General features: G+C 38.2%; 1 protein-coding gene across 1 annotated transcript in view; it reads right to left on the bottom strand.

Moving 5' to 3' along the window:
* SATB1 (SATB homeobox 1) overlaps positions 1–27,180 on the bottom strand; it is a 72,665-nt gene that overhangs the window by 27,109 nt on the left and 18,376 nt on the right. The window contains exons 6-8 of the mRNA XM_084206545.1: positions 18,786–18,897; positions 16,019–16,473; positions 7,412–7,624 (exon numbers count right to left, since the gene is read on the bottom strand). Coding sequence (XP_084062671.1) covers positions 7,412–7,624; positions 16,019–16,473; positions 18,786–18,897 — 780 coding nt within the window. The remainder of the gene's footprint in view (positions 1–7,411; positions 7,625–16,018; positions 16,474–18,785; positions 18,898–27,180) is intronic.

Raw genomic sequence — 27,180 nt, 5'->3', positions numbered from 1 at the left:
ATATCAGTTGAGAGGTACAAAAAATCAACAGGTACTCAGCTTATCCTACAATATTTTCAGTAGTTAAGGATAATGTCTGTGTTTAGCAGTTACTCTTGCAAGGCTTGCTCAAGACCAGTGGACCTAGAGCCACTCATCCTAAAGTGGATCAGAGGAAAGGATAACTGGATTTCTGCTGAGAGCCCACAAGGTGATGATGCAACAAAATCAAACCTTAAGATTTCAATTCAAACATACTGATTCATACAGAGGTTATTGAGAGCTGAATTAATTTGCTTATTCTGAAGTTAAACAGCTAGATTAAGACAGTCATTCAGCCTAATTCTAGGTCTAATGGACAGAGCCTGGCACTTCCAGAAGGTGATTCAGCCTACTCTAAATACATGTCTAAACCCACACTTTCACTATCAGTTTGATCCAGTGCAAGTCAGCATCTTCCTGTACTCTGAAGTCCCTTGAGGTTCAAAAGGAAATCATGACAACATGATAATTCTTCTTCTAATCTCACTCTCTATGAGCTTTCATGTCACAGGTCTCACAATATGAGAGTCGAAGGGTTTGGATGAGAGATGTACTTAGGCAAATCAGCTCATTTTTTCCTAGAAATGCCATCCTCAGTTTGTGTTAGCCATCATCCATAGTGCTTTTAATATAAAATAATCTAGCCCAGAAACTGGGAGTGCATGCCACTTTTGCTGAATGTGATTTGTCCATCAGGCTTTTCAGGAACTGGGCTAACACATGCCCATTAACTACAAGGGGCAAAACTTCAGAAGAACAAGGTGTCCACAAACACTTCCCCTTGTCTCTATTCTGGCAGGCATTAGCACAAGGGTTCTAAGTAAAAATGGAAATGGAGAAAAATCCCAGGATGTGGCATACAGTTAATCATATGATTTTTTTTTCCATCTGAAAATAATTAGTACTTTGCAGCCATGCCCTTTTCTGCAGTGTGACATTTTGCCAGTGACATTGCAGAAGAGGATGGCCAAGCCTGGACCAAAGGTTGCTCAGAAACATTTGAGGCACCTGGCAGCAGGGAGGGAGGATCAGCACCACGAAATTCTCCCCTTCCCGCTGCAGAGCAGAAAAAGGTATGCCTCACACCAGACAAATCAGTACAGGGCTGCAAGAGCAGGTGCATCTCCTGAAGATCATACAGTGAAATAATTTAAAAATACAAAATCAGTGGCAATTTTACAACCTTTAAGTAAGAAGGATGTGCCAGAAGATAACTGACAAGTGGTGGGGATGTTAAACATACAACTGAAGACAGACTAATCTCTGTGCATGTAAATATCAGCCTAAGCTAAATTAGAGAATGAAAAAGTGATGGCTTTGTCAAGATGCCTTCTTGAACCTTGGGTTTAAATTTTGGGAAGCAAATTTCAGTCCTTCCCCCCTAAAAATAATTTTAACTTGTAACTCATCTTTGAAGAGCCCAAGGGGAAGAGAAGATTAAGGTATTCAGCTAGCATACACAAGTTTTTTGGGAAGGAAACACTTTGCTCTTGTGATCTTGATCAAAATGTGTCTCTTCTGTAAGCACACTGCCTTTTTGATTGCTACTGAGCTTCAAAGGACAGCTTCATGTTGTAGCAGTACTTCACAGATCACTTAACCGAGCTGTGAACAGACAGACCATCAAAAACCATCACACACCATGCTGCAGGCATAATTTAAACTATGCTACTCGGTCCACACTTCTCAATGTCCAATTTAATACAGATATGCATTTAACCCAAGGGAATTACTGAAAATCCTCATTCTGGTTTGCAAATCACATCTATCTTTATACAGGTACAATAAATTCAACAGCATCTAATATGTCATCAAAGTTAAAGCAAACGAACAAACTCCTATTGCCTTCTGTTGATATTTAATTAGGGAACACTAACTGAATTCAAAAAACACTAATATCTACATCAAAAAGAAGTATTAGCCCAAAGATCTTCAGGGGAATAAAGTCTTAAAGTTATAAAATGATGGTTTGGGGATTACCAAGAGTTGTGATTCTTAGTCATACCCTCTCCCTTTCCAATTCACTTCATTGGCCAAGTATAAAAATTATTTTCCTGTGTCTTAATAATTTCTCTTCAAAGATCAGGTGTAGACCCTGGCTGGTCTAGATTGACTATTGGTCTGCTCTGGTCTGATGAGTTCCATGCGATAATGCCAATTAACCTCTTGGAGAATATCCATACATATAACTGTTTCATAATTTATACATAAGCAGCATCTAGGCTGTCGTGTTGAATTTAGAATTGAGTTCAAGACAGAGGCTGTTTGAAGCTGGGTTGAAAAAACACCCTCCTCCTCAAAAAAACCCAACAGAAAACAAAAAAGCTCTCAATGGTGCAACTTCAGGACTTGGGAGAGGAGGTGGAAAAAGTATTCATTTTGGAGAGAAAAACAAAACAAAACATAATCTCTCATCTCATCCACACTTAAGCACAACCTCCCACTCCACCCACACCTACAGCCACATTTTCTGTTTAGGAAAGAAACCATAGATCAGCTTTTTTTTTTTTTTTTTTGACAGTAACCAAGTATTGGAAATACTAACTGAAGAGGGGAGCATTACTTTACAAATGTAACACACTGAGAATCAGGAATTCATTTGGCCATCTTCCTATCACCAATCAATCTAGTCTTCTAAAAATACTTGAAAAAAATTACATATCCATCTCCTCCTGGCCTACCCAGATATATCTTCTCATCAAATAAGACTGATTACAGCAGCAAGAAGTTCTGGATTAATTCAGTTTTCCTAAAAAAGGGTAAGTTGTCATAGAGGGAATAACCAGCATGAAGAGATTTCACAAACATGGAACCTCATTCCTTCCCCATCGAAACTGAAACAAAAAAATCTTATATAACACATTCTCATAACTACTGTTTTAGCTTGGGAACAAAAATCTTCTTTAATCCTGGTTTAGCTTTTAATATTACATTGTACATTAAAATTCATAAAGTAGTTCATTCCAGGCAAAACAAACTACTTTTCAGTTCTGCTCTGCAAATAGCAGAGGAGGTACAATAAATGTTGTTGCTTTCAGAACAGCTTTTATCAGGACAAGGTTTACTACTCCATTATTACAGTGGCGCCTGGAAGTGCAGTTATAGTTAAGTGTCAGGGTTTCCATTAACTCTCCTCCATGGTGGTTTTTGTGGGGGTGGGAGGAGAGGATTGCATTTATTATTTTGTTCATTTTACTTTCATTAAAATGCAACTTGGCACAAAGATTATCAACCTAAATCTAAAATTTTGCCAACTTAAAAATTTTGCTGGTGGTGATAGATGGCACATGCATATGGGACTAGAACTCCACCACAGAGTTTCAAGGAAGCTGGTGTTACCCAGAACTCCTTGTGATGGAGATTCACTGATCCTCAGACACCATCAAAGCAGTGCTCTCCAAGATACCATTCTTCCAAGAGTAACATCCTATCTCTGAGACCCAACCCATGACTGCTTTAACTTGAAGGAACTGTAATTTATCTGCAGTCACAGAGGCCAGGATTGTATTTATGAGATGAAGGTTTTGGTCAATGAGTACCTAGAACAATGACTCATGCAAGATTTTGGCTACTTCTTAAAACACTGCTTTGTTAAAATAATATTCTTCTCTTGATATTACACGTCCTCTATTTTTACACAGGATGATGATGGGCCCCAAGGGTTAACACAAATTTTCTTTGGGGAATATGGGTGGCAAGAAAGATTTCTTCCTTGGCTCAGCTGAGATGGAGATTACTTGTCCGGACAAAGAAGTGTTTAGAACTGCAGGATGGCTAAAAACCTTTAAGCAGAATATTTTGGAAAAGAAAAACTGTAACTTGGCCACCTGTCTCTATCCTCCCCCACAAATTGTACAGAGGAGGGGGGAGTCCTCTTCCCTCCACATCCTATACTGCCCTGATGAGACATAAAGGCCATCCCTAGCACCTCATCATCCTCTAAAGTATCCCCAGATTCTCTCATTTCCATATAACATGCAATAGACTCATTCTCTCAACTTGACCTAGGAATATCCCAAAAGGGCCTTTGTGGGGTGATCTGCAAGATGAAGGTGTTGAAGAGTGGGGGAAAATGATTAAAAGAAATAGAACGTGAAACGACCTTTTCCTTTCCTTCTAGATTGCAGAGGTTAAATGTCTCCATGCAGTACCTACCTGATGGAGATGCTAATACTTATAAATTCCTGTGCCCCAGGAAACAGCCTGATAGACAGGCTTCTGCCCCAGGGGTGGCAACTCGAACAATGTCCAAGGGAAAAATCCTTGTGTACGCCGTCTCCTTGTGCTCAGTCCACCAGTGTGGAAGATAGTAGCAGACTTTTACAACTTGACCAGCTTAGAGGGCTATACACGCATCCCAAAAGCTCATGCATTAGAGGCTAATGATTTCAATTAAAAAAAAAAAAAGTAAGATTTTGCATTTTGTTTAAGTCAGAGAGAAAGGGAGAAGTAACGGGGACAAAGAGCTTCTTAAAGGATTTCAAAAAAGAGTTGGAAACAATCCAGATACATTAGCTCAAGTAGCAACTAGTAAGAATGCTGTAAAAATGAGATAAATTCAACACTGTTCCTTCTAACTCAGGCACCAGGGTTTATGCTTGGTGAGTTCCTACTATCCAATCAGACCTCCAAGGTCACACTTTCTGGTTTTGCATACAACAGAATGCAAAATTTACACAGAACAAGCTCAGCTGCTAAATGGTTAAGTCTGCTCTACTGTCTGGCCACCAGTTGGCAACACAAAAATGCAAAATAGATCCTTTTCAGGATGTTTATTTTCACATCCTTCCGAAACTGATAACTTGCAATTGCAAAATAAACCTTCATGTGTAGCATATTAGCTCCCATTTTTCATGGTTTCATAGTTTAATTGTTTCAAACGTTACACTGGTCTAAAGATTTAATATTAAATATGTTGGCTCTTGTGTAAATTCTGTTGTCAGGATAAACGGTCTGTTTTCTCTTTCAATGGTTATCCGAGAAGCTCACAGTCAAGCTGGAAAAATATTATGCTGTATTCCTGCAAAGTGATCTTTAAATAATTGCTTATAATAAATTTAGTAGTAAGGATGACAGGAGTTTTATTTCCTTAGTATCAAATATTCAATAAACTGTGGACATTTTGGGGGATGTATCACAGTAGCAGTTTGAGTTGAAAATTTTGCAGTATCCTGACTCTAATTTATTTCTGCTGTGATTTGTAATGTTATACTTGCCAGTGTTACAACTAGGACAATTTCACTATTATTTCAAGCATCAAGTACTACAGTTATCTTACCAACGCAGATATTTCAATTTTCAAACTTAGGACTCTGAACACTTAGCAGCAGGTGAAAAGTGCTTCAGATGTTTATAGTGGGGAATTCTGGAAACATGTAAGAAGGTCACAAAGAATCACAACTCAGAGGTTTCTACATTCTCAATCTATTCACTAGGGAAAATGTGTGTGTTTTGCTGAATGTCAGAGAACAGCACAACAACTGGAAAAATAAGTGCTTTGTTCTGTAGACCTCAAGTATTAGTCTATAATGTTTCCTTTTAAACTTGCTTTCCTTTTGAAAAGGATTAAAACAAAAACGTATGCTGTTTCCACTTTGAACTGTCGCAATTAGGTTAACTATACTCCTGACTCACACTAAAAAAATGAAATGTAATTACGAACAAGAGCACAGTAGAGACAGATAGATTTAGCCCTCCTTTCCCATCAAATTTAGACTTACAGTACGTTTTGTCAGTTAAGAAAACCCCTAAGTCTCACTTTCTTTCTGGCTGCAAGGGATTTATGCAGTTTAAAGTGTGAATTAAAACCAGTACAAGGACTACCTCTGACTTGACATCCTTCAGGAAGGTCCTGTAATTAACTCTGTTCTTTAGCTGTGAAATTGCCCAAGACCACTTGAGACAGAGTGAGACATTACCTTGGCAGAAAGATAAGTTAAGAAGGAGAGTTAGCCTTGGCTCTGAATTACCTGGGCTGTGGGAGCAGGTACAGATATTAAAACAAACTCAAATGTTATTTTAAACACAGTTATCTCTATTTAACTATTTCCCACAAAAGCATCACTATGTAAATAGATTCTTGTCCTTTATCTTGAAGAATATCTATAGTGGATTTTATAGACTAAACTCAGTTAATGATAACAAAACTACACCATTAGTACAGTCTGCTTTTTCTGCTGAAAAATTCTTCTCTTGTGAAAAGCACTGGAGCAGGTCAAGGTGATCTTCTGTCCTCCCTCCTACAATTTTGTTATTCGTTTCTTTAGTGTGGTCCTTAGTATCCATTAGCTGAAGGAAACTTAGAAAAATAATCTCAAGAGCAATTTATAGCATTCTGAATGTGTATAGAACATAGTCACAGTCACAAGCCTATGACTGGATAACAAAAACCTGCTGTTTTGTCAAAAAATTACCCGTCACAAAATTCCCACAATCCCAAAGCCTTGCTTTGTTTAGCAAAACTGGACTGTGTATACAGCATGATTCCCACATATCTGCAGATCAGTTTGGACTTTCCTTGCATAAGTACAACCTTGAGCCAGAGCAATGCAGAGTATTTCTGAAAACATACAGGTTTTGGAGTGAACCATGTTTCTTTGTGGAAATCCTGTGCATTCCTATGGCTCACATGCATTTCTCATGTACCTTAAAACAAGCATCAGAGCTTCCTTGCCTGACACAAGGACTGCACCATTGAATCTCTCGATCCCACTCTATCAAACTTTGTAATTTTTGAATAATTAAATCAATTAAATTTTAGAGAAATCAATAGGAGTTTCATTTTAAGAGACACTACATGAAGCTTTAATGAACATATCCAAATCCTTCAGAGCAATGGATATAGCAGGCTGCTATTTTAAACTTGTCAGTAGCTCAAGATTATAAAAGCATGCCCAGCATTTTGGGACAGGATCTTCTTTCCCCCATCACTTTAGTTTTACCTGTTTGCTTTCTGGAAAAATAATTTTTAAGGCACTAGAAGGTACTCACACTTCAGCTTTCATTCCCTCTCAGTTTAATGGTCCAAATCATTCAAAATCCCTGAAGCTATAACATCAAGAACCTAAGAATTGTAAGAAAAGATGACAGCTAAAAGCTATCATCTTCCATGCCCAGTAAAGCTTGTACCTCAATAAAATGAGCAAAAAATTCTGTAGGAACCATAATGGAGAGAATTTATCTTAAAATTAGAAAATAGATAGTAATAAAGCGCTACTATCATCCATTATATTTCTTAAATTTAATTTGCAATATGCACTGCAAGTAATGACTCTACGAGTGTTTAAAAAGTGCGACAGCAAAAGGTTTCTTCTTTTTCAGAAAGGTCTCACCCAGCGGGCCTGTGAGAGAGCACAAGAAGCAAACCCCAAAGGCAGAGAGAGCGGTTTACTTGTGGAGGCCGGCTGGGCGGTGTGCTGATGAGAGGCGCCGGGCCCATCGCAGAGGCTGCGTTCAAGCTCCTTTCCCTTTCGTCCTGGTAAATTCGATCTCGTTCTGCTTCCGGCAGCTGCAAGAAGTTCTGCATAGCCCGAAGGTTTACCAGCAAGGACTGAGAGGCAGTCTTGGGATCCTCTTCTTTTCGGAGGATTTCTGAGAGCAAGCCCTGTAGGGAAGGAAGAAAACACAGGCTTGAGAGTTAGCCTAGGTGAGTGTCTGTAAAACCGTGCTCTGCAAAGCCACTGCTGATCAGTCCTCATTCTTACTACTGGGCTAGGAATGAAAACAGCAAATGCACAGTTCACTCTATGTAGGATTATATTAATGGCATTTTAGGTAGCAGAGAAGACAGCCTCAGTTGCACCCTTAATTTTATTAAGCACCTGTTTTAAATAGAACATAAACTGAATCTTCCTAATAGGTCTTCCTCCTTTTACTGGCTTAACTTGCCATGATATCTTTCACAGTCCACAGATAATCACAAGACGTTAAGGGTAAGTGAGATACACTGGGGGGTTCTCAAGCTTCACAGGCAAAATGCATACCCAACCTTAAAAAAAGGCTTTCTACATTTCTAGCAACTTAAATAGATCTTTGAAAGGATGTGATATTTCACAACTAATCTGAGACTATAAACTTGCAACGTTTTTAAAGTACTACTTCACTGACTCACGGCCATATTTTTTATAAGTCAATTTGTCTTTCTAAGAGTTGCATATTGGAGTTTAACAAGTAAGGAAACTCGTTGGATACCCTCATGTTTTGCCTTCTTCTTGCACCTTCCTCTCTCTTCATCAGGACAACCCTAACCCTCAAACAGTCCATTGCCTGGGATATTAAATTTAATGTCAACAGGTTCTTGACATCTCCTCTCCCTGCCAGATTCTCCTTTTAAATATGTTGGGCACTCAAAATGCTCTACTGTCTTGGAGTAACAAGATGGTGATAAGAAAGGCAACTTTTGGAAAAGCAGATGTGAACTACTATTTAGAATAAATATTGTTGCCATGCTGGGAAAGAGAGAGGGTTGGCATGGGAGGCTCTTACTTATAGCATAACAAGGGAACACACACGTGAATTTCAAGGAATAAGATAACCCAATGTTTCTTTTCCTAAAGAACTGTTGTAAGTTATTCAGGATAATGGAGAGGTAAATAGGGAGAGGGAAGCAAACAATAAAAACCCAAAACTAAGATAGGTAATACTGACTGAATATATATATTCCTAAGGGGGTACAAGAGAATGATATGGCCAAGGAAATCTTTTTGGGAAGTCTGATGCCCACAGCACCTGTGGAAGTTGTCACCTCTCTCAAAGGTCTTATCCTATCAGGCAAAAGAGCCTTAGGGAGGTGCTGCTGCAAAGCCACTGCTCTCAAGCAGCTGTGCTTAGGCAGGACCAGGGCCCACCCAGCGTGGGTGTGAGCTCTGCACTTCCCTGTTGGGTGATGAGGACAGAGGTACCAGCCAGTACACCTCAGCCAGTGTGGTCCTCATGGCCCTGTCTGTGCCTGCACGCGTAACAGGGAAACGGGATGGAAAAAAACCCAACAATCTTTCCAGCATTAAGCATGAAAAATATTTCAGAGGAGGAGGATAGAAAAAAATAATCTCAGGGGATTCTTTCTTACCACTTTTCATGATCCCTCCTATTTTCTGGTATCCAGGCAGAAATTTCTCAGAAGTTAAATAAACAAGTTACTGAAAAAGTGGCACTTGGGCGATGTTTTAAATTTTTTTTCTTAATGGTTAGTCTAATAATAAATTTACTTATTAGCAAACATGGAAAATAAATTTGTGTCTATCATTTTTTCTACTTTTAAGTATTCAAACCCACAGTTACCAGCGTTTGTTCTATTGGTAGGGTTACACAATCTACCTCAAGAGGAGGAAAAAAAAGATTTTGTTCTACTGGAGACAAGGAAAAGCTGTCTGCAGAGCACAGGATATAGAGAACATAATAGAAAAATTTATGTTGGAAAGGACCTTTAAGATCATTGTGTCCATCCATTAACAGTGCACTGCCAAGCCCACCACTAAACCATGTCCCCAAGTACCATGTCTTATATGTCTTTCAGACACCTCTAGGGATGGTTATTCCACCACTTCCCTGTATGCCTGTTCCAGTGCTGGACAACATTTTTGGAGAAGAAATTCTTCCCGATATCCAATCTAAACATCCCCTGACATAACCTGAGAACATTCTCTCTCGCCCTGTTGTTACTTGGCAGAAGAGACCAAAGCCCACATCATTCATTTCCTTATAGGTAGTTGTAAACATGCGTGATTTCTGATTGTTTCTGTGCTGGAGACACCTCTCCATGAAAAAATGAGCAAGAAAAACTACACTCAAGTGGACTGATCATTGTCAGGAGAGAAGACTCCTTACAAAAAGCCACCCCACCGTCAGCTACAGGAAATGTCCTTAAAAAATACTTTAGCCCATAATAGAAAATATTTGCTTGTATAAGCCTTAGCCCCATAGTGGGCAGCTAAAAAAGTTAGAAAAACGCTGGTTTTCTTGAATACTTTTCCCTCTTCAGTGAAATAAGTAAACAAAGAAAATGCTGCTGATATTTTCTTCTTCCTTTTTTTTTTTTTAACATTTGCCTGCATTTCCACTGCGGTGGGACACCTCTCGGTGATTAGAAATGCCACTAAGTATTCATTCTCCTCGCTTCCCCAATCACTGTCATGACTCTTTGAGCTAGGAGCCGAGCAGAGCAGAGGACAGCAATGCAGGGAGAGAACAGGAGATGACAGAGCACGGAGAAGGCAGGAGGAGTTTGCTTCTAGGCTCTAAACCTAAAGGTCAGAATATGTGAGGAAAACACATGAAAATGAAGATCTAGCACCCGGTGCAAGCAGAGTTAGAACACAGTTTGCCTGCTTCACATATTATTTCATTGCTACTACTTCAATTTCTGAGCACAAAACTTTAGCTAAAAGTTGTTAGACAAGATGTACAATGGGAAAAATCCTAGAAAGAAAATATTGGCTCTCACATTCTGGCATGTGCTGATGTGCACAGAATAACTGTTTTACCAGGCTTGAACTGGTTTTCCAAGATACTAGTCTTGGTGTGATCTCCTGATACTGTACCTCAAATTGCATAAAAACTAAGTTTGTTTTGCAAAGACATTGTAAACCCTGTTAGGCTCAGAGCCCTCATCACTGTTCCTCCCTTGTATTCTCTTTGCAATGGAAATGTATTTTTTTAAATATTCCCAGGTTCCATTGGAAAAAAAAAAGAAACTTTACATGTCATCACAAGTATAATTCATTACTAATGGCACAAAAATGTTCAATAAATATTATCAAGGCTTTCAAAAGCTCATTACAAATTCTTTAAAAATGGAGATAAATTAAAGTGTCTGCCAATATGAACAAAAACACTGCCTGTCTGGCCCCCAGTTTGTCTCCTCCTTGAACATAATCACTGATTCAAAGAGATTTTTATCAGTGTGATAGAACTTCAAAGCTTTGAGAACCATGCAATTTGCCCAAACCTTCCCAAAACATGCAGAACATCCCTGAACACTATCCCTTTCTGTTGCAGGGCCCTCCTATCCCATGTCCAGGTGGAAGATTATTCCCAAACTCCACTCCCAAGCCTGGACCCTAGCCAAGTAAGTTACAAGCAGACACATTTATCTATGTCGCTTAGTAGCAAGAGGAGAGCTGTCATGATAGTGTAATAGCACCTTTTTACCTTTTATTCAATAGTGATATGGATAGTGTACTTTTTCTTAAATTACACTATGAAGAATTATATGAATACAGTGGCAATTTCTGTTATACTTAAGCAGGCAAATTTCTCTCTACCACATAATTTACAGAACTCAAATTCAATAAAACATTACATGATGGTCCATTACTGTTATCAATTTTGAATAATCCATCTTCATTTTTCATTTTACTGGAAAATAAAGTGTGCCAAAGACAAAGTGGAAGAAAAAAAAAAAATAGTGCCTGAGAAGGTGGCTTGTGTAAACTTAGATTTTGTTTTACAATTACACAGAGCCATTTAGTGCATCCAAGCATTCTCCTTCGAAATAGCATTTGCCCAGAATTAGCATGAGCACAGTCCTAAATACACAGAAGTTTTCACATATGAGAAAAGGCATTATACATGAATGAAAGGCAGTACATCCTGGCAGCTAATATTTTAAACAACCATGGAGCTCAAGTAGAAAGAAGGGAGAGAGAAAAGTGAGAAACACTGAGAAATATTCAAAAACCTTCAGCTCAAACACTGTCACTTGCGGGAAAAAGAAAAGTATCAAAATTCAGACATGGAAAAGCAGCAAAAAGCACTTGTCCTTCTTTCATAAAGGCAGAACCATGAGGTCACCTCCCTGTAACAGCACCCAAGTCCCTGCAGCAAACCTTACAGCTGAAAGTGTACACAAACAGAGACAGGCATCCCCCAGTTCCAGTTCCAGCCACAATCATGACTAACATAATTCCTTGCTCGCACAGTGAAGGCTCGTCACCCTGCCATGCACCAGGCTAAGCTACACCTTCCAGTCAAATGTCAGACTGTGGGAACTCAAGCCTTTCTCTTCCTGACTCATGCTAGCATTTAGAAACACTCAGCACAAATGGGAGAGGAGTTTATTTATTTGTTTAGGGCTCTGAGGGCAGTTCAGCCCAACAAATGTTGATGTTGCATTCCAGCTTTAAGAACAAATAGACTAGAGTTAAAACTCCCAGTTTAACTTAATGTTTGAAACAGTAGGCAGAGGTTCTCTGCTGACAGGGGCCTGTGGCACCACACTTTTGGGGGCTACCCCAATGCATCTTCACTGTCACCCTGGCTGCTCGGGGCTACCCAAGGCAGCAAACTGACCACAAATACCATTTTCTAGCCTGCAAAGCACAAGAAAATACGGAACTTGCTCTTTCAGGAAGTAGAAGTATCTGCACAGTGTACTGACATCAGCTAAAACAAAATATTATATTTATTATTTTGATGAACTGACAACTGAAACATAAGCATCTCAATTTACCAAAATTATCCTGGCAGACTGGTGACCTTTGGACACCTTGCTTGAGGTGAAACTCAGATCTGCCAGCACAAGTACTAACTCAACAAAGTTTTCCACGGTGCACTGAAAGGAGGTGCTAACAGGATTCAACCTGTTTCTTTGCATCCAGTGAGTTGGAATCACAACTGCTGAAGGACAAGCTATACTGCAGATCCTACTGTACTCAGAAGACTTCCTAGATAGATCATAGAGAAGTTCCTTCTGACAAAACTTCTTCTGCTCCCTGCAACGGTTGTCCTATTGCGCCTGTATAGATGTGAAAGTTTCATTCAAGTTATAGGTATCCGGACCTTGATTAAAGTTTACAAAGCATATTCCTGATAATTCAGATTTGAAATTACCATCTGGAACTTAGGGGTGGGGGAGAAATTATTCAAGAACAATAAAGTCACAATGTTTCTTGAGGACAAACTTAAGGGGCTTTTTTTTCTGCTTTATAGATAATTAGTAATAGTAAAAAAAAGACTCTCCAGTTCTCAGAAGTATCTTTGCCAAATCCTTTGATTGTGGAAAGATAGAAATATCTCTAGTTGACATTTTTGTAGCCAAATTAAAAAATCTGGAAAATCAGGATCAAGTGTTGAATTACCACACCACCCTGGTAGAAACTTCCAACCCAAAAACCATCAAAAAATTCTGTATTCATATTGTAGAGCATAAGTCTGAAAAACAAAAGCATCTTCAGTCAATTTTGAAGTCCTTTTTATTGCCTAAACATTAAGCTAAATAACACCTAATTTATAGATTGCTTCCTTCCTTAACTTTTACACTGAAAGCAAATCTCTCCCGCTCATCTGAGACTGTATCTTGACACCAGGGTTTTGTTGCACAGAACTCCTAACCAATTTCAGCGAGTACTTACGCCTTTAGAAACTGATGGCATGATATGGTCCCTGGACACGGCTCAAATATGCTTATGACAGTTTCAAAAATGTCAGTGGTAAGCCTGGTTAGCTTTCTATCTCAGAAAACAGAACATGAATTTAAACAAGCATTTTCACTTTTCTAGGAAAAAACCCCCAAAACTTCGGATAGTACAACACTATTAGAAAATAACTCCTCAACTGCATCAGTTATTAAAGTACCATCCTAATTTTAGCTCAATGTGTTGTATCCTTGAATAAGCTGTGAGGAATTCAGAAATACAGCAAGCAGAACAAAGTTTTAAATTTTTCATGTAAAAATTGCTGGTACCAGTGTTTACCATTGTACATTAGCTGTCACTATGAGTAAAATTAACAATTTCCAGGTTTGTAAAGGTGAAATGCACCCACAACATCTGTATTTCAGTGGGGCTTTGCTTCATGTGAAAAATATGCTGAGATATTTCTTGGCTAAACTGAGGCTGACACTCTCTAGGCTCCTAGTATTTTTCCTTTTTGCTCCTTATGTTTGCCACATAACGAAACAAATACTGCAAAATCTTATCTAGCTAACTGCGAATACTAACTTGATTAACAAAAACAATTTCTAGGATGTAGGAATACTACACTGTGTTCTTTCAAATAGATTTGATTGAAGATTGTCAAAATATATAGGTATTTTTTGTATCTTTAGGGGAATTGTTTTCAGTGTTCATTTTGGGGTTTCCTCCCAGTTCTGGGTTACTCTCAACACATTTTTACCAAGCTGGTTAACCACAAAGTCTGGAGAAGATCTGAACTTTAAACAAATATTTAATAACATTTATGGTAAGAAAAATAAATAGCAATACATAATTTAATATATATTTAGTGTAATAATACTAATATTAAAGTAAAGAATCAGTATTTGCACTAGAAATCTTTTCCTACAGTTGCATTCATCACATCGAAAGAGCATTTTCTCCTACTCTGTCATATAAATTCAATGTCCAGTCAGAGCCAATCATCCTTGTATTTCAGGTAAAAAGTACTGCTTATGCACAAAGGAAAAGCCAAAAGGTGTATGCAAAACTAGCTGACAAAAAATGACCACTTCAGAGGGGGGAAAGTTTAAATAAAACAATGTGCTTTTAGGAAAACATGAGAAAGAAGTAAATATAAAATAAACTTTATTTTCTGAATTACTTGCTTGGCTTTTTTGCCCAGGTAAGATGGCAGCTGCAAACCACTGTAACGTGAAGCTATTATTATTACTTTAATACTTTAGAGTATTAATAATTATATTTTTAAACACTGTATGAAACCTGACTCACTTATTTGTAAATATAACAACTAACACTGCCTGGACCCAACTTAATGTCAATAATCCTTTCATGAGTTCATGTAAGCCATGAAATTTGGTATGAAAGGCCCAGATCTTGAAAACCTCCTCTGCTGTAAAGAGGAAAGACACACACACCCAGAGCGCTACAGAGAATTCACACAATGACTCTCCTTTCTTTTAGCTAAAGGAAGATGTAAAATATTGTAAGGCAATAGTAATTCAGAACAATTATAAATGACATGCTGATTCAAACCTGCACCAGAGTATATGAAACAGAATTTTTATTCTCTAAGCTATGCAGGGAGAAACAAAAACGTTTCAAAAGAAGCTCAAATGATGATATTTTTTGTTGTACTATAATCTACAATGGGCAAATTGTTCCCTAAGTATGTGTTTCCATTTAAAAACAGGGAACCCAAAGCAAATTTACCTATGTCTTTTTAAAATATTTCCCATTTTACAATGTTCTATTAAAAATATTTTATTTTGTGTTATAACATACTTCTAAAATTTTGAGATCTTATTATTTGCATCCAATATACTGACATTTCTTCTATAATTTCTGCTTGATTAAATTCCATGCAACATGGCATTAAGTTAAATTCATAGAGCAGAATAAATTATAACAGGGTTAGCTTCTAAAACAGGTGTAAAAAATAACACATTTTAGTGTTACTTATCAGCTTTGCTAGGGCTGGCTTTTTCTGCATTGAAGAGCTGAAGTATATGTTCTGACGTGGACACCGGCAAGCTCAGCAACTACTGTTTTTGCAACAAACTACAAAAATACATGAAGAGAGTAGATGATCTAGAGATAAAGCTTTTAATTTTTAATCTCTTCAGAAGCCTGAAAAGATGCTATTAGGACTTTCACTGGGAAATAAAAAAAAATAAATGCAAGTATAGATAAAAGACCATCTCCAGTACACCTGTGAAAGAAGCCAGGTTGTTCAGTGCGTGCAGGTGGTCAGAGCGGGTACAAGTCTACAACACAAAAGGCAATCTGTTGGTGACTTTGTGAATGGTTCTGCATAGAGCTGTTCATTTCCTTTACTGGGAAATTCAGCTATTCATAAACCATCACAACTGGAGAGGAACCATGCTTCCTGTAAGAACCGTGGATATTTCCACAAACCAGTCCCTGAGGATTTCAGTACTGTATCAACACGGACAGTGATCCTGCAAGGAAGTATGGTTCCTTCAGAGGAGCCAAGAGACAAGATAGAAATGAGCAGACAGACTTAGAATATGGCAATTACTAATTAGAGAGAGAAAGAAGGGACTCTTAAGACTTTAAAAATAAAGAGAAAAAAGACGACTGACCTGAGTTCGGTTAAAAGCCACGCGTGCAAATACTGCCTGTGAGATTCCTGCTCGTTTCAATTCATCACGGACCCACTGGTAGATTTCGGAAGACACCTCTGTGTTCGTTGAGACCTGCTGCTCCAACGGCTTGTTCATGGATCTACTGACAGGAGGAGGGTGGTTCAAGTACTGTTGGTTTAAGGACTGCTGGGCTAGAAGTCTGTTCACTGCATACTGCTGGTTCAGCAACTGGGCCATTACCAGCTGCTGATTTACCAGCTGAGGGCTAATGGGAGTAGATACAAGTCCAGGGTGCAGGTTTGGAAGCGGGGTCCGAACTGATGGTTGACTACCATGAGAAAGCTGAACAGGAGATGGAGGCTGTTCGGCTGTGTTCCCTGGGACTGGCTGCTGACCGAAGTTGACATGGTTGGCACCTTGCTGGGATAGTTCAGAAAGGCTATCCATCTCAACTACAGCAGAAAAAAAACATTGAAAAGGCCAACATCAGACTGAAAATCACAACCTCGACTGTCTTCACAAGACATGCTAATAAAAATAAACAAATGTAAAATGGTGCAACACAACCCAATCATGAGCGGGTTGCTGTATCCCACTGTGACAGACACAGGGGTCTTCAGACAAAGCAGTAAACAACTAGAGATGGGGCAAAGACAAGAGACAAAAACCCACTCTGTGCTGCAGATGATGCAGGTGAAACAGCAAGAGCATCTGTGCAAAGGGTAAGGAGGGCTTTTGGGGGAAAACATGTCCCAGCCAGAGTGACAGAAGCCCCCAGTGACTGGTTTTGCTCCTCCCATGAGGTCCCTGCCATGACATCTGCAGTTCCCAGCCACTGGAAATCTGTAATAAGCAGGGTGAGGTGCAGACCTCCCTATGCTTTGCTAATTTCTAGATGCTGCATCAATTGTATGGGACTGCTAGGAACTAGTATAATTTATGTAAATTACACAGATGGGCTGCTTTATCTTGCAACCATGTATGCATGGTTTTTTTCAGTGACTTGCAACATGGTTGAATTTTTTTCTTATATTAACTCATCTGTCTTTGACACACCCTCCTTTTTAAATAACAGCACAGTTTTTTAAACTACAAGAGTTCTTCCAGTTCCCCTCTTGTGCATGATTAAACAATATAAAATAACTCAAGGTTGATATGAAGGAGTGTCCTTTTTATCAACATTTGTAACTTTTTTTATTCTAGAGTTTTAGCAGCTCTGGTCTGGAAATAGCCTTAAGCAAATAAGCTTTATTTAAAAACCAAAAGTCCAGTACTTTCACAAAAGTGTTGTAGCAATTTTTTTTCTTATACTAGTAAGGCTTTTTTTTTTTTTTTTTCAAGGCAGTGTCTGAGCTTGTCATAGTAGTTATGATCTTCCCTAACAGTCATCAGTGCAAGGCCACCCTTCCACAAGTATCAGATCTGGATGAAGAAATCAGCACTTGGATTCCCACCTGCATCCCCATCTTCCTCCCGTGTCTTATCACGGGCAGAAATTTGATAAATAAAAAGCAAGCCAGTTGTTCTGCAGAGAGCTCTGGTGTCCATAGCCTGGATCAATACCCAAGCAGAGGCTCTGCTACCCCTCACACAGGTGGCTTTTGGGGCAATGCTGCCTCTTCTGCCAGCATCATCTTCCACAAGAATACACACACATTTTCTATTTGCTGGCTTCACTGACTCCAAGTGAATGGAAGATGAACCTGTCTTGGCAGACCATATAAAAAAAAATTTGCAGGGGTTGCCCCATACATGAGCACTGCTGCAAAGGACATGGGAGAGGCTGCAGTGGAAAGGTCACTCTGCCCATGTGGCCACTCTGCTGCTGCACATATGGACCACCTGAAACCAAGTGAAGTCTTCCCACTAAATTTGGGGGTCTCAGAAGAAGGGTTCCATGTTGCACAGGAGGTACAAAGCAGATTAAGGAAAGAAGCTGCCTTTTTTCACTCAGGGAAAGTAGAGATCAACCCAAGTGGGCCATTCACTCAGAACAGTAATTCAAGCAATTATCACAAAAGTGATGCATTGTCTTCATTACAGCCTTAAGCTATAAAAGGCAAGGAACCCGTTCGGATAGATGAATGATTTTGCCTCAAATACTGAAAGCTAAGTCAAGCTCAAAATTCAATCCAAATTGAGGTCCTATTTCTCCATTCTGTTGAAATCTATGCAGAAATTTTCTGACATAAAATGTTCAAAATTATGTGAACAGGTTTAAGAAAAAGGCATCACAGAATTGATTTTTTTTCCTCCAATAATTTACTCGTGCTTACTACAACAAGCAAACAATTGTCACAACCACTATTTGTTAAAATTAATTGAAATTAGGGTCCCAAGGTTAGAGAAAGAATTTATAAAATTACAGTGTTCTTGTTGAAAGGTAGTGATAGCTGTAGAAGCCTGTTTCTTTAAATATACATTAGCCAGCACGAGGAAAAAAAAAATCCATACATTAAAAAATCAGTTCGTCACAGTTCCAGGAACAGGTTTTCTAAACAATTATTCTGGGTGGTAGAAGATCTCTAGATTTACAGAATGACAGCTTTACATCTCTGGCAACCCAAGTCAGCTTGGCTGTTTCAATAGCAAATATTTATTTAAATGAATTCTTTCACTATATATGTACTTTCTACATCTACTCATCAAAAGCATCCTAAACTTATCGTGAAGGGAACTGGCTTCTTATATGACTGTGACAGACCTCAATGTGACACATAATGGTATGTAACCACCATCAAGGCAATTTTTTTTTTTTGCTTACCCATCATATCTTTTGCCTTCTTGAAATGTTTATACCACCTTCCAAATTCCTGACATTTTGCTGCTGAGACATTTGCATAGTAAGTGCTGTTCACAATGGAAGAAATCATACTCTGTGTGAAAAGGGGAGAAGAAAAAAAAATCTGTAATACAGAGCAGTACAAGTCAAAGCACAAATTATTTCAATTATTGAACCAATATATTTTTAAAGTTTGAGAACCATGTTGCATTTTAAATCCTATCATCCAAAGCCTTTTAAAAAACTCATTAATTGAGCATGAAAACAAACCAAGGTATATCATAAATGGGAGCAAAAATAGCAGAAGTACTAAGGGAAGAACAAAGTTATCGACCAAGAAACATCATGCAATGGGATGGGCTCTGGACCGAAGATGCTAATCTTAAAAATGAATTTTGTTCATCCTATTTCTGATTTAAATTTGATTGACCCTTCACACACCCACACAGGCATATAATTCCGACACTGCCTTTACAAATGCAAGCAGTGGCTCAAGTTACCCATGTCCTGGTCCTCTGTGCCACTTATCACAGAGCAGACACCAAAAAAACTCATAGATAAAACTTTATCTGAATGACCTGTGAATAGGATAAAATATGGGGTTTCTAGTAGAATAAAATATGTATCTAATAACCCGAGATGAACCCTTGTTTTTTCCTAAACAGGGTATTTTAAGTCATTTGCAAAAACAGGCTTATGAAAAGCTTATTGTCATGTCTAATTCTGTAACTGAGTATTAGCTGTAAAATAGACCAAAGGAAGATCAAGATGATTTTTTTCTCAAAGGTTCTCGAGATATCAGATAGCTACAGTGAGAAATTTACCTTCTGCTCAGTTTTGACCAATTTTAAAATAGTGGAATTTACAATGCATAAAACTTTCAGTTCCAGTACATTCTTTTACAAATCAATTAAGACTAAGCCTTGCAAAATGAGATAATGCTCCAACTTGAAAATTATACTCAGTATATGATGTATGAACAACAAAATTAGCAAATATAATTTCAACAGACTGAACTTTGCCACCCTTTAAATTTCTATGTGGAAAGTAGTTACTTTTGGCTTAACTACAAGAATTGTCCAGTGTATCAAAACAGCAATGACAGTCAAGAAGACAAAGCCTTGATTCTTACATTTTTTCACTATTCAGCATGTAACATTTAGATATATTTGTGCTGTCTGAACAATCATTTAGAGCATCAACCCTTTGTTACACCAACTACAATAGCCGCTGGAAGGAAGCGCCTGGAGTAGAATTGCAAAAAATGTTAAGTTCTTCTTTTAAAAGGCTAGTTCAATTTCTGACTAAGAGTACCTCCCTTACTGATCTTCGTGAAGTTCATTGTAACCATTTTCTAAGGCATTGCTCTGTAGCAAGCTGTTTGTGGAGGCTCAGAACTCCTAGACTGAGGCAGCATTATTTATGCCAAATGTGGATATCCCCTGCTCACCAGGCAGGTATTTTAAAGTTTCTCTGAATCACCAAAATTCTTGCTACTTCTTGATACTAATCTGGCATTTCTGAAACTAGCTAGAAGTCTTTAGTCAGTGGTATAAAAGGAGAGTGAAATTTTAATAGTCTAGCCTGAAAGACCAGAACCAAGCTCAGCTGATCCCAATTGCAATTTCCAGTATAACAGAAGTATACTTAAGGTTTAATATGTACAAAATTATCTTTTAAGCTCTTTTATAGATTAAACCATGTTAAACATGGGCACAAGGTGTGATTTTAAAAGTCCTGTGGATCTGAACTGGCAAATTATATGACTGCACAGACTACTGCAGAAACTGCAGATCTGCACATGCAAAATGGGGAACTGCACCTATCAGAGGCCAACATCCCACATCAGCTCAAGTGTATTTTGCAGATGTCATTTAGCCTTCAAGGTGGGTTTCTTTTACTTTCCTTTGCCCCTTTCAGATGTGTTCTCCTGCCCAACTAACTTAAAGTAGGAAAATACATATATTAATTTTCGTAAATTACCTATTATTGAAGATGTTTGTCTAAGATTTGCTAGTGCTCCCTTCCATGTAATTTTACAAAAACAATACACAAATGACATGGCAGTTTGCAACACATCCCCTGCTTCTTCAGGAGTAAATTTAATGCAGTTACTTTACAACCAAATAGGGGACTGGTCTGTTTAAGAAACACTGTTGGGAGTTTTAGCTTCTCTGACACAATGTGAATTTCAAGCTTTGATGGCTAACACTGTGATGGCACTCCTGCTCCTCAAAGTAGATTTTAAAAAAAAAAAGACAGACATTATAAACACATTTAAAAATGAAAATTATCCTGCATTTTCTTTGAGAACACTTCATGCAAACATTCAAGTGATATTACCTTCGCTAAGAATCCTCATCAGGAGGAATCAATGATTTATTTACTAATTCACTGAAGGCAAAATTTTACAAGCCAGATAAAATATTATTACCTTGTTAACTCAGAAAATATCTTGACAACACTGAATTTCATTGTTTCTATTCTTTATTTATTGTCATCAAACGTGCAGTCACATCAGAGCAGAGATGCACTTGGCTATAGAAATTTCCTGTTGCTATAGAATTCTTGTACATTTTAATACCAATCTACATATATAAATGTCTGGTATGCTTATGGCCTAAACTTAAGATTAACCCCATGAGTTAGTGGTCTTCAGAGATTCACTATGCAGACTAAAGGCATATTGATGCTTTTCATATTACCTGGGTCATTACAAATGAGGAGATCCCCATGTCTTGAATTATCAATAATCAAAATCAAAATTATTGTATTTGAAGCACATCATATCCTGGTACTACTGCGCATATCCTCCTTATCTATGAGGGACAGAGGCAGATGCCCTCCCCATACAAGGATGACGAATATAAATATATCATACAAATATTCAAATGCATCACATGCATCACTCATAATCAGATTTCTTTTTCACATGTTGCAAAGAAAATCAAGAGAATGCAAAAACTGGTCACAGACAGGCAATCTTATCTCCTTGTAGTTTATGCATGAAAGTAAGTTGTGAGCCTTCAAGATCTCAAATTTCCCTCTTTTCCCTCTCCCATATCTCCCTGCCCCCAACCACATCACTTGCAGTCATGTTCTGAGAATCGGGAGATCTCATCTGAAATGGTGCCACCTTCACAGAAATCCCACTATTCTGGAATGATACCATCTGCTGCAGCCCAAGTGCTCTTTTTTTAGCCAAATAAGTTAATTATAATTAGGCATCCAACAACTGTGTGAAGGTAGGGGTAGAATTTGTTCTGAGGTTCAGCTGAGGTTCACCCAGCGTAGATTGAACCAAATCCCATTTTCTCTGGAAGATTAAATACCAGAGATTAAATACCAGACACCATCTTTTTCTCAAAGAAGTTGGGGAACTCCCTGGGGAAATATCATAAATCTCAAGCAGGAATCGTTTCATATGCCCATCAAATGAAACCCAATGAAATGGTATCATCAGACACCTTTTGTTTTGTGCCAGAATCTAACGCAAGGTGCATCCTGCAAGATATGGGAAGGACCCGAGCCTTTCATCCTGGCTCGTTGCTGCAGCCACTGCTGCAGGTGCTTCAAGGGAGGCATTAATGAGTCATTGCCTCTAACACTGCTCTTCAACCAGGTGAAGTGTTGCTCGATCATCACTAAAAGTATACTGTTGTCCTTTTTGCAAAACAACAAAAACAATGTTAATCAGGTTAATTCAATCATCTAAACCAAAACTGTTCATGCTTTTCTGCCAAATCAACCAACCACAGCAAAATCTGTTATCAGTGATTGCTCAGCTTCCAGTCAAAAAAGCTTTTAACCCCCACAGTCCCAAAACTTCCACTAAATAACCTTAAAATTATTTTTATATGGGCAGAATAAGGTTGTTTTCATGCCTCATGAAGGGGTACTTGGGCTGCACTATTTACACAGAGCAAATACATGCTAACAGACTTAGGAGAGAGTAACAGACACAGCAGTTTCCTAGAACAACTCGGCTGAATTAGATATCAGGGATTCCTTTGCAATTTAAACATTTTTCTCAAAAGAAGCACTGTAACCAAAACTTATTTAGGCCTTCCAGGTTGTTTAACTAGGAAAAAAAAATCTGAGCTTTTTTGCAACTCATTCATTGGCGTTTAAAGCTTCAAGCCTGCTCAGTGAAAGGGGCAAGGGCTGCAACAACTTATTTACACAATTATCTAAATACGATTAAACAGCTGATGGACAAATATTAAACTGGAAAATGTATAGTCATTTCAGCTTAATGTAATCCCCTTTCTGTAAACACCCAAGATGATTTTTTTTCAACCAGAACAGTCCTGACATCTCATAAGCCTAAGGGTGAATAGCAAGAGATTGTTTTTGATAGTTATAAATATTCAAAAGACATGCAGACCATCTGCTTTCATAATACAGGTAAAGCAAGACTGAAATGGTGACTGCTGTATAAAAATGGTTCTTTTAACAAAGTCTTCCTCTCCTCGAAAACTATAAAGACAGATGTCAAAAACTGTTTACACAGGGTAATCAGGAGCGTGCAAAATGTAATATTCCTTTTACACACAGTGCTTGCTAAAGAGATTTTTTTTTTCTTTTTCTTCCCATCTGTGTGTTGCAACACATTTCTACAAGTTAAAAACATTTTTTCAAACAGAGATCTCATGAATACCCAAAAACATGCTATCTGGTTTCTGAATGCTAATTAATTTCAACTAAGGAATCTGATTTTTTTTTTCTGTAGAAAGGAATGCATGCTTTTGAAATGGAGTATTTCAACAATGACAGACACTGAAAACAGAACACCCCACAAGTTTAATTTTGCGCTAGTTTGACACTGGCTATTTTCACAACTGTTTTACATTCAAACCCGCATCTGCTAAATCTGGCTATAAGACAGGCAGCAACTATCCTCTCACTTTTCAAATGAGATTTTATTTACGTTTTACTATTTATCAAGTTTTTCAGTATAAAGCCTTGTAACAACATAATGGTTTTGTAAAATGATAAGTAGAAGATACCTCATCTTACAAGCAGAGTACAAACAGTGCTGCCCATAAACCCTACAGTCAATTTTCAGAGCTGAAACACTAATCTTGACAGTACCCTTTTAATGTATTATATTAATGGTACAGAGGCGTTAAGCACCTTTTTTATAATTCTCAATAAAATGAACATTTACTGAACAGTCTGTCAAACCACTGGCTCCATTTTTTAAAGCCAAACTTTTAAGACTTTATTCTATTTTGTCTCCCATAAATCCTCTGCTTTACATCCCTAGACACCAGCAGGGAGGCATGTTCCAATGCTGCAAACTTAACATGCTTTTTTCAAAAAAAAGTAAAAGAGAAAAGCTATAAGCCTTTGTCCCTAGACCTAGTTTGAATAGTGATAAAGTTGCAGAACAGAACTTAAAGATTTGGGGGCAGATGGAGGGGGGGATCTTTTCATAAAGGACAGAGGAACTTTGTTTCCCCTATTCTAGCCACTATCAGTGGCTTTTGTTTGCGTGGAAATAGCAAGCATCAGTTCTAACAGAAGCTGAACTCTTACGAGTGCTTATTTCTCAGGAGGCTCCACGTTAACCTTTTTTCAAATGAGAAGGGAACATTCAAGCCCCTACCAGATAACACAAGATTATCCCCAAATCAAAAGATTTTAGCTTGCCTGAGCCTATGCCAGTCCACGTACTGCAAAAATCCAACCAGGGAAAAATGTCGTTCCTAGTGTTCTGGCATGGCAGAGAAATATCATCTGCCATTCTGAATAAAAGCAGACCAAATATATCCAGCCACTAGCTGCTTTTTGGGCAAGAAGTCCTAACATGGACAGTTTAACTGCGTACAAAGAATTATGTTAAATTCCTTGGTCCATTAGCTTGAGCTATAGCAAATAATGCAATGGAATTTGTTGTCATATGCCCTATAAACATGTAGGATCAAGGAAAAACCCACAGATGGACAGAGAAGAAAAAAACTTTTGTTTGTGCCTTTGGCATTGCACTTGGATGGCTATCTGACCTCCATACTGTTGCCAGGGTCAGGAAAATAAGGATCTGCATGGCAAATGTTGGCCATATAAGTTAAAACTGAATAAAAGGCAGATTTACAGTGACGTCACCTGCTTTTCTTCCAATACATTAGTATGCCTTTCCTCCTTTCTCCTATCCTTGAAAAACTGAAATTATCTCCTCCTCCTTTTCTGTCTTATGTTGTCTTTAAGTATTATAAATGTATGTATTAATGTAAACGTAGAACTACATTGGTGTAATGGGGGAAGATATAAAACTAAAAGAACCCAAATTATATATACATATATACACATATATTTATATATGGATAGAAATATACCCACACATGGGAAGATTTTGAAAATCAGAAATGAGGATTCAGCATCTGAAAGAACTGATCCTTGCACTATTTTTACCATTCTGTAATGTAAATTCCCAGTTGCTGCATGACAGAGCAGCATTCTCCCGATGTTTTCTGAGCATCTCCCACTGATGGATATAAATAAAGCTCAAATAAAAAGCTGCTTCCCAAGATACTACTCTTATATCTACAAAGGTTAAAAGCTTAAAAGAGAGAAAGATAGGTAGGTGGGAAATGTTAATTCAGATTTGAAGAACTTCATAACTGCGTTACAAGCTTCATGGCACAGTGCCTGAGACTAAAAAAAAAAAGAGAAAGAAAATGAAGTCACAACCTCAACCTACAAAAGATAAGGAGACATAACGCATTTTTGTCTTCATTGTCAGATGTCCAACACAAATCTTTTTAAGAATCCCAATTTTACTGCACATGATTTGTAAATGGCAGATACTTAGTAGTAAAAGTCCTGGCTAAACCCATCCTAAAAACAACTTGGATAAAATACAGAACACAAAATAACCAGTATTTAATAAGTTAATTCTTGGTTTACTTCACAGAATGAAAATGAAATTGAGGGGTGAGTTATTACACCCTAAGAATTTGATTTTGCAAGAGCCTTTGCCAGCAGAGCTCCTAAATTTGAGAGTTCCATGGGTAAGAAATGTGCTATCCATTTCAGCCAGGAATCCATTTGAAAGAGCTGTTATGAAATGATGAGATTGCTTTAAACTTCTCTTTCAGCTTGAGCTGGGGATGCATGTTTTCAGGAGCTCTCCCCACTGGTGCCCACCACAACACTATCTAGGGGTACAGGTAGAATTTCTTCTGGATGAAGACAAACCCACAAACCATGCTCCAACCTGGGCTGGACTTTAGGTCCACAGAACCACGGTAAGATAAATCCCTCCTTACCAGTTCTGTGTGGTGACAGTCTCAGCCTCTCTCCAGAAGACTGCTGTTCCTACACTAGGCTATGTACTACATGAAACCTGGGGACCTGCAGTCACCTCTTCTTGGGATGCAATGAATGGATACTAGGGGAAAACTAGAAACCAAGAGGACAATCTGAATAATCCAAGATACAAACCAGAATTTCTTGTATGGGAATAAAGAGGTAGGTGGGGTCTTGGAGATCTCACAGACTGGTTTGGTGAAAATACGACACCTTCAGCATTCCTCTCTGGTGGATTGCTTTTCTTTCCAACCGCTCTGTTCCAGCCAGGTCAGAGTGCTTCTGCCTTGTTTCCTATCTAGGATGCTGTCCTAATGAACATGCTTTCAAATACTAACCTAATGCAAATGCTATGTGTGATACAAGACATTTTAGACCCATTAATGCATTAAAGTCAGCTTTGTGTACACTACGATTTTTTACAAACCTGCAGTATATACATACTCCTGATAGAGATGTTGATAATTGCACTATCTTCACCCAGCCACAATGGTTGTTTTCACTTTAGTTTTTGCTTAATATTAGCCACCATGTTAAGGAAGATTTCCTTTCTGGGAAATAGGACATGATTTTCAGCAAGTCTCTTCTCAGATTCCACTGTTCTGCTAAGCAAAGCATCAGATGTCTGGCATGAAGTTGAGCCCTAAGGCACAATGTCCAGACAAGAAGTCATCAGACTCAGTAGCACTAACAGTTGTCTTGCTGAATTTCTTTTGGTGTTAAGGATAAGCCTTTCCTTTAATCTCTTTTCCATTTTCTACATAAGCTTTTCCAGATTTTTATAGTCAAAAGAGGCCATTTTGAGCATCCATTTTGGGATCTATATGAAATGAGACCCTAGAACTTCATCCAGCAATTTCCAAGCGCAGCCAAGTTACCAGTGGCTAAGCTAGAGAAATCATCAAGTATTTATCTGAAGACTTCTTGTGCTGGATCTTTCATCACATCCATTGTAATCTCTTTCTGTAACCTCTAAATGTACCTTTCATGTACTTTTTTTCTTTCTTTTTTAAAATGTATGACTAGCTTTTTGAACTTCATTGATTTCTGCTCCTACTGAGTGCAT

This window comes from Fringilla coelebs (genome assembly GCF_963513975.1).
Source record: "Fringilla coelebs genome assembly, chromosome: 1".
Taxonomy (NCBI): Eukaryota; Metazoa; Chordata; class Aves; order Passeriformes; family Fringillidae; genus Fringilla; species Fringilla coelebs.
The sequence above is the reverse complement of the archived record's forward strand: the minus strand, read 5'-3'. Positions and strand labels throughout refer to the sequence as shown.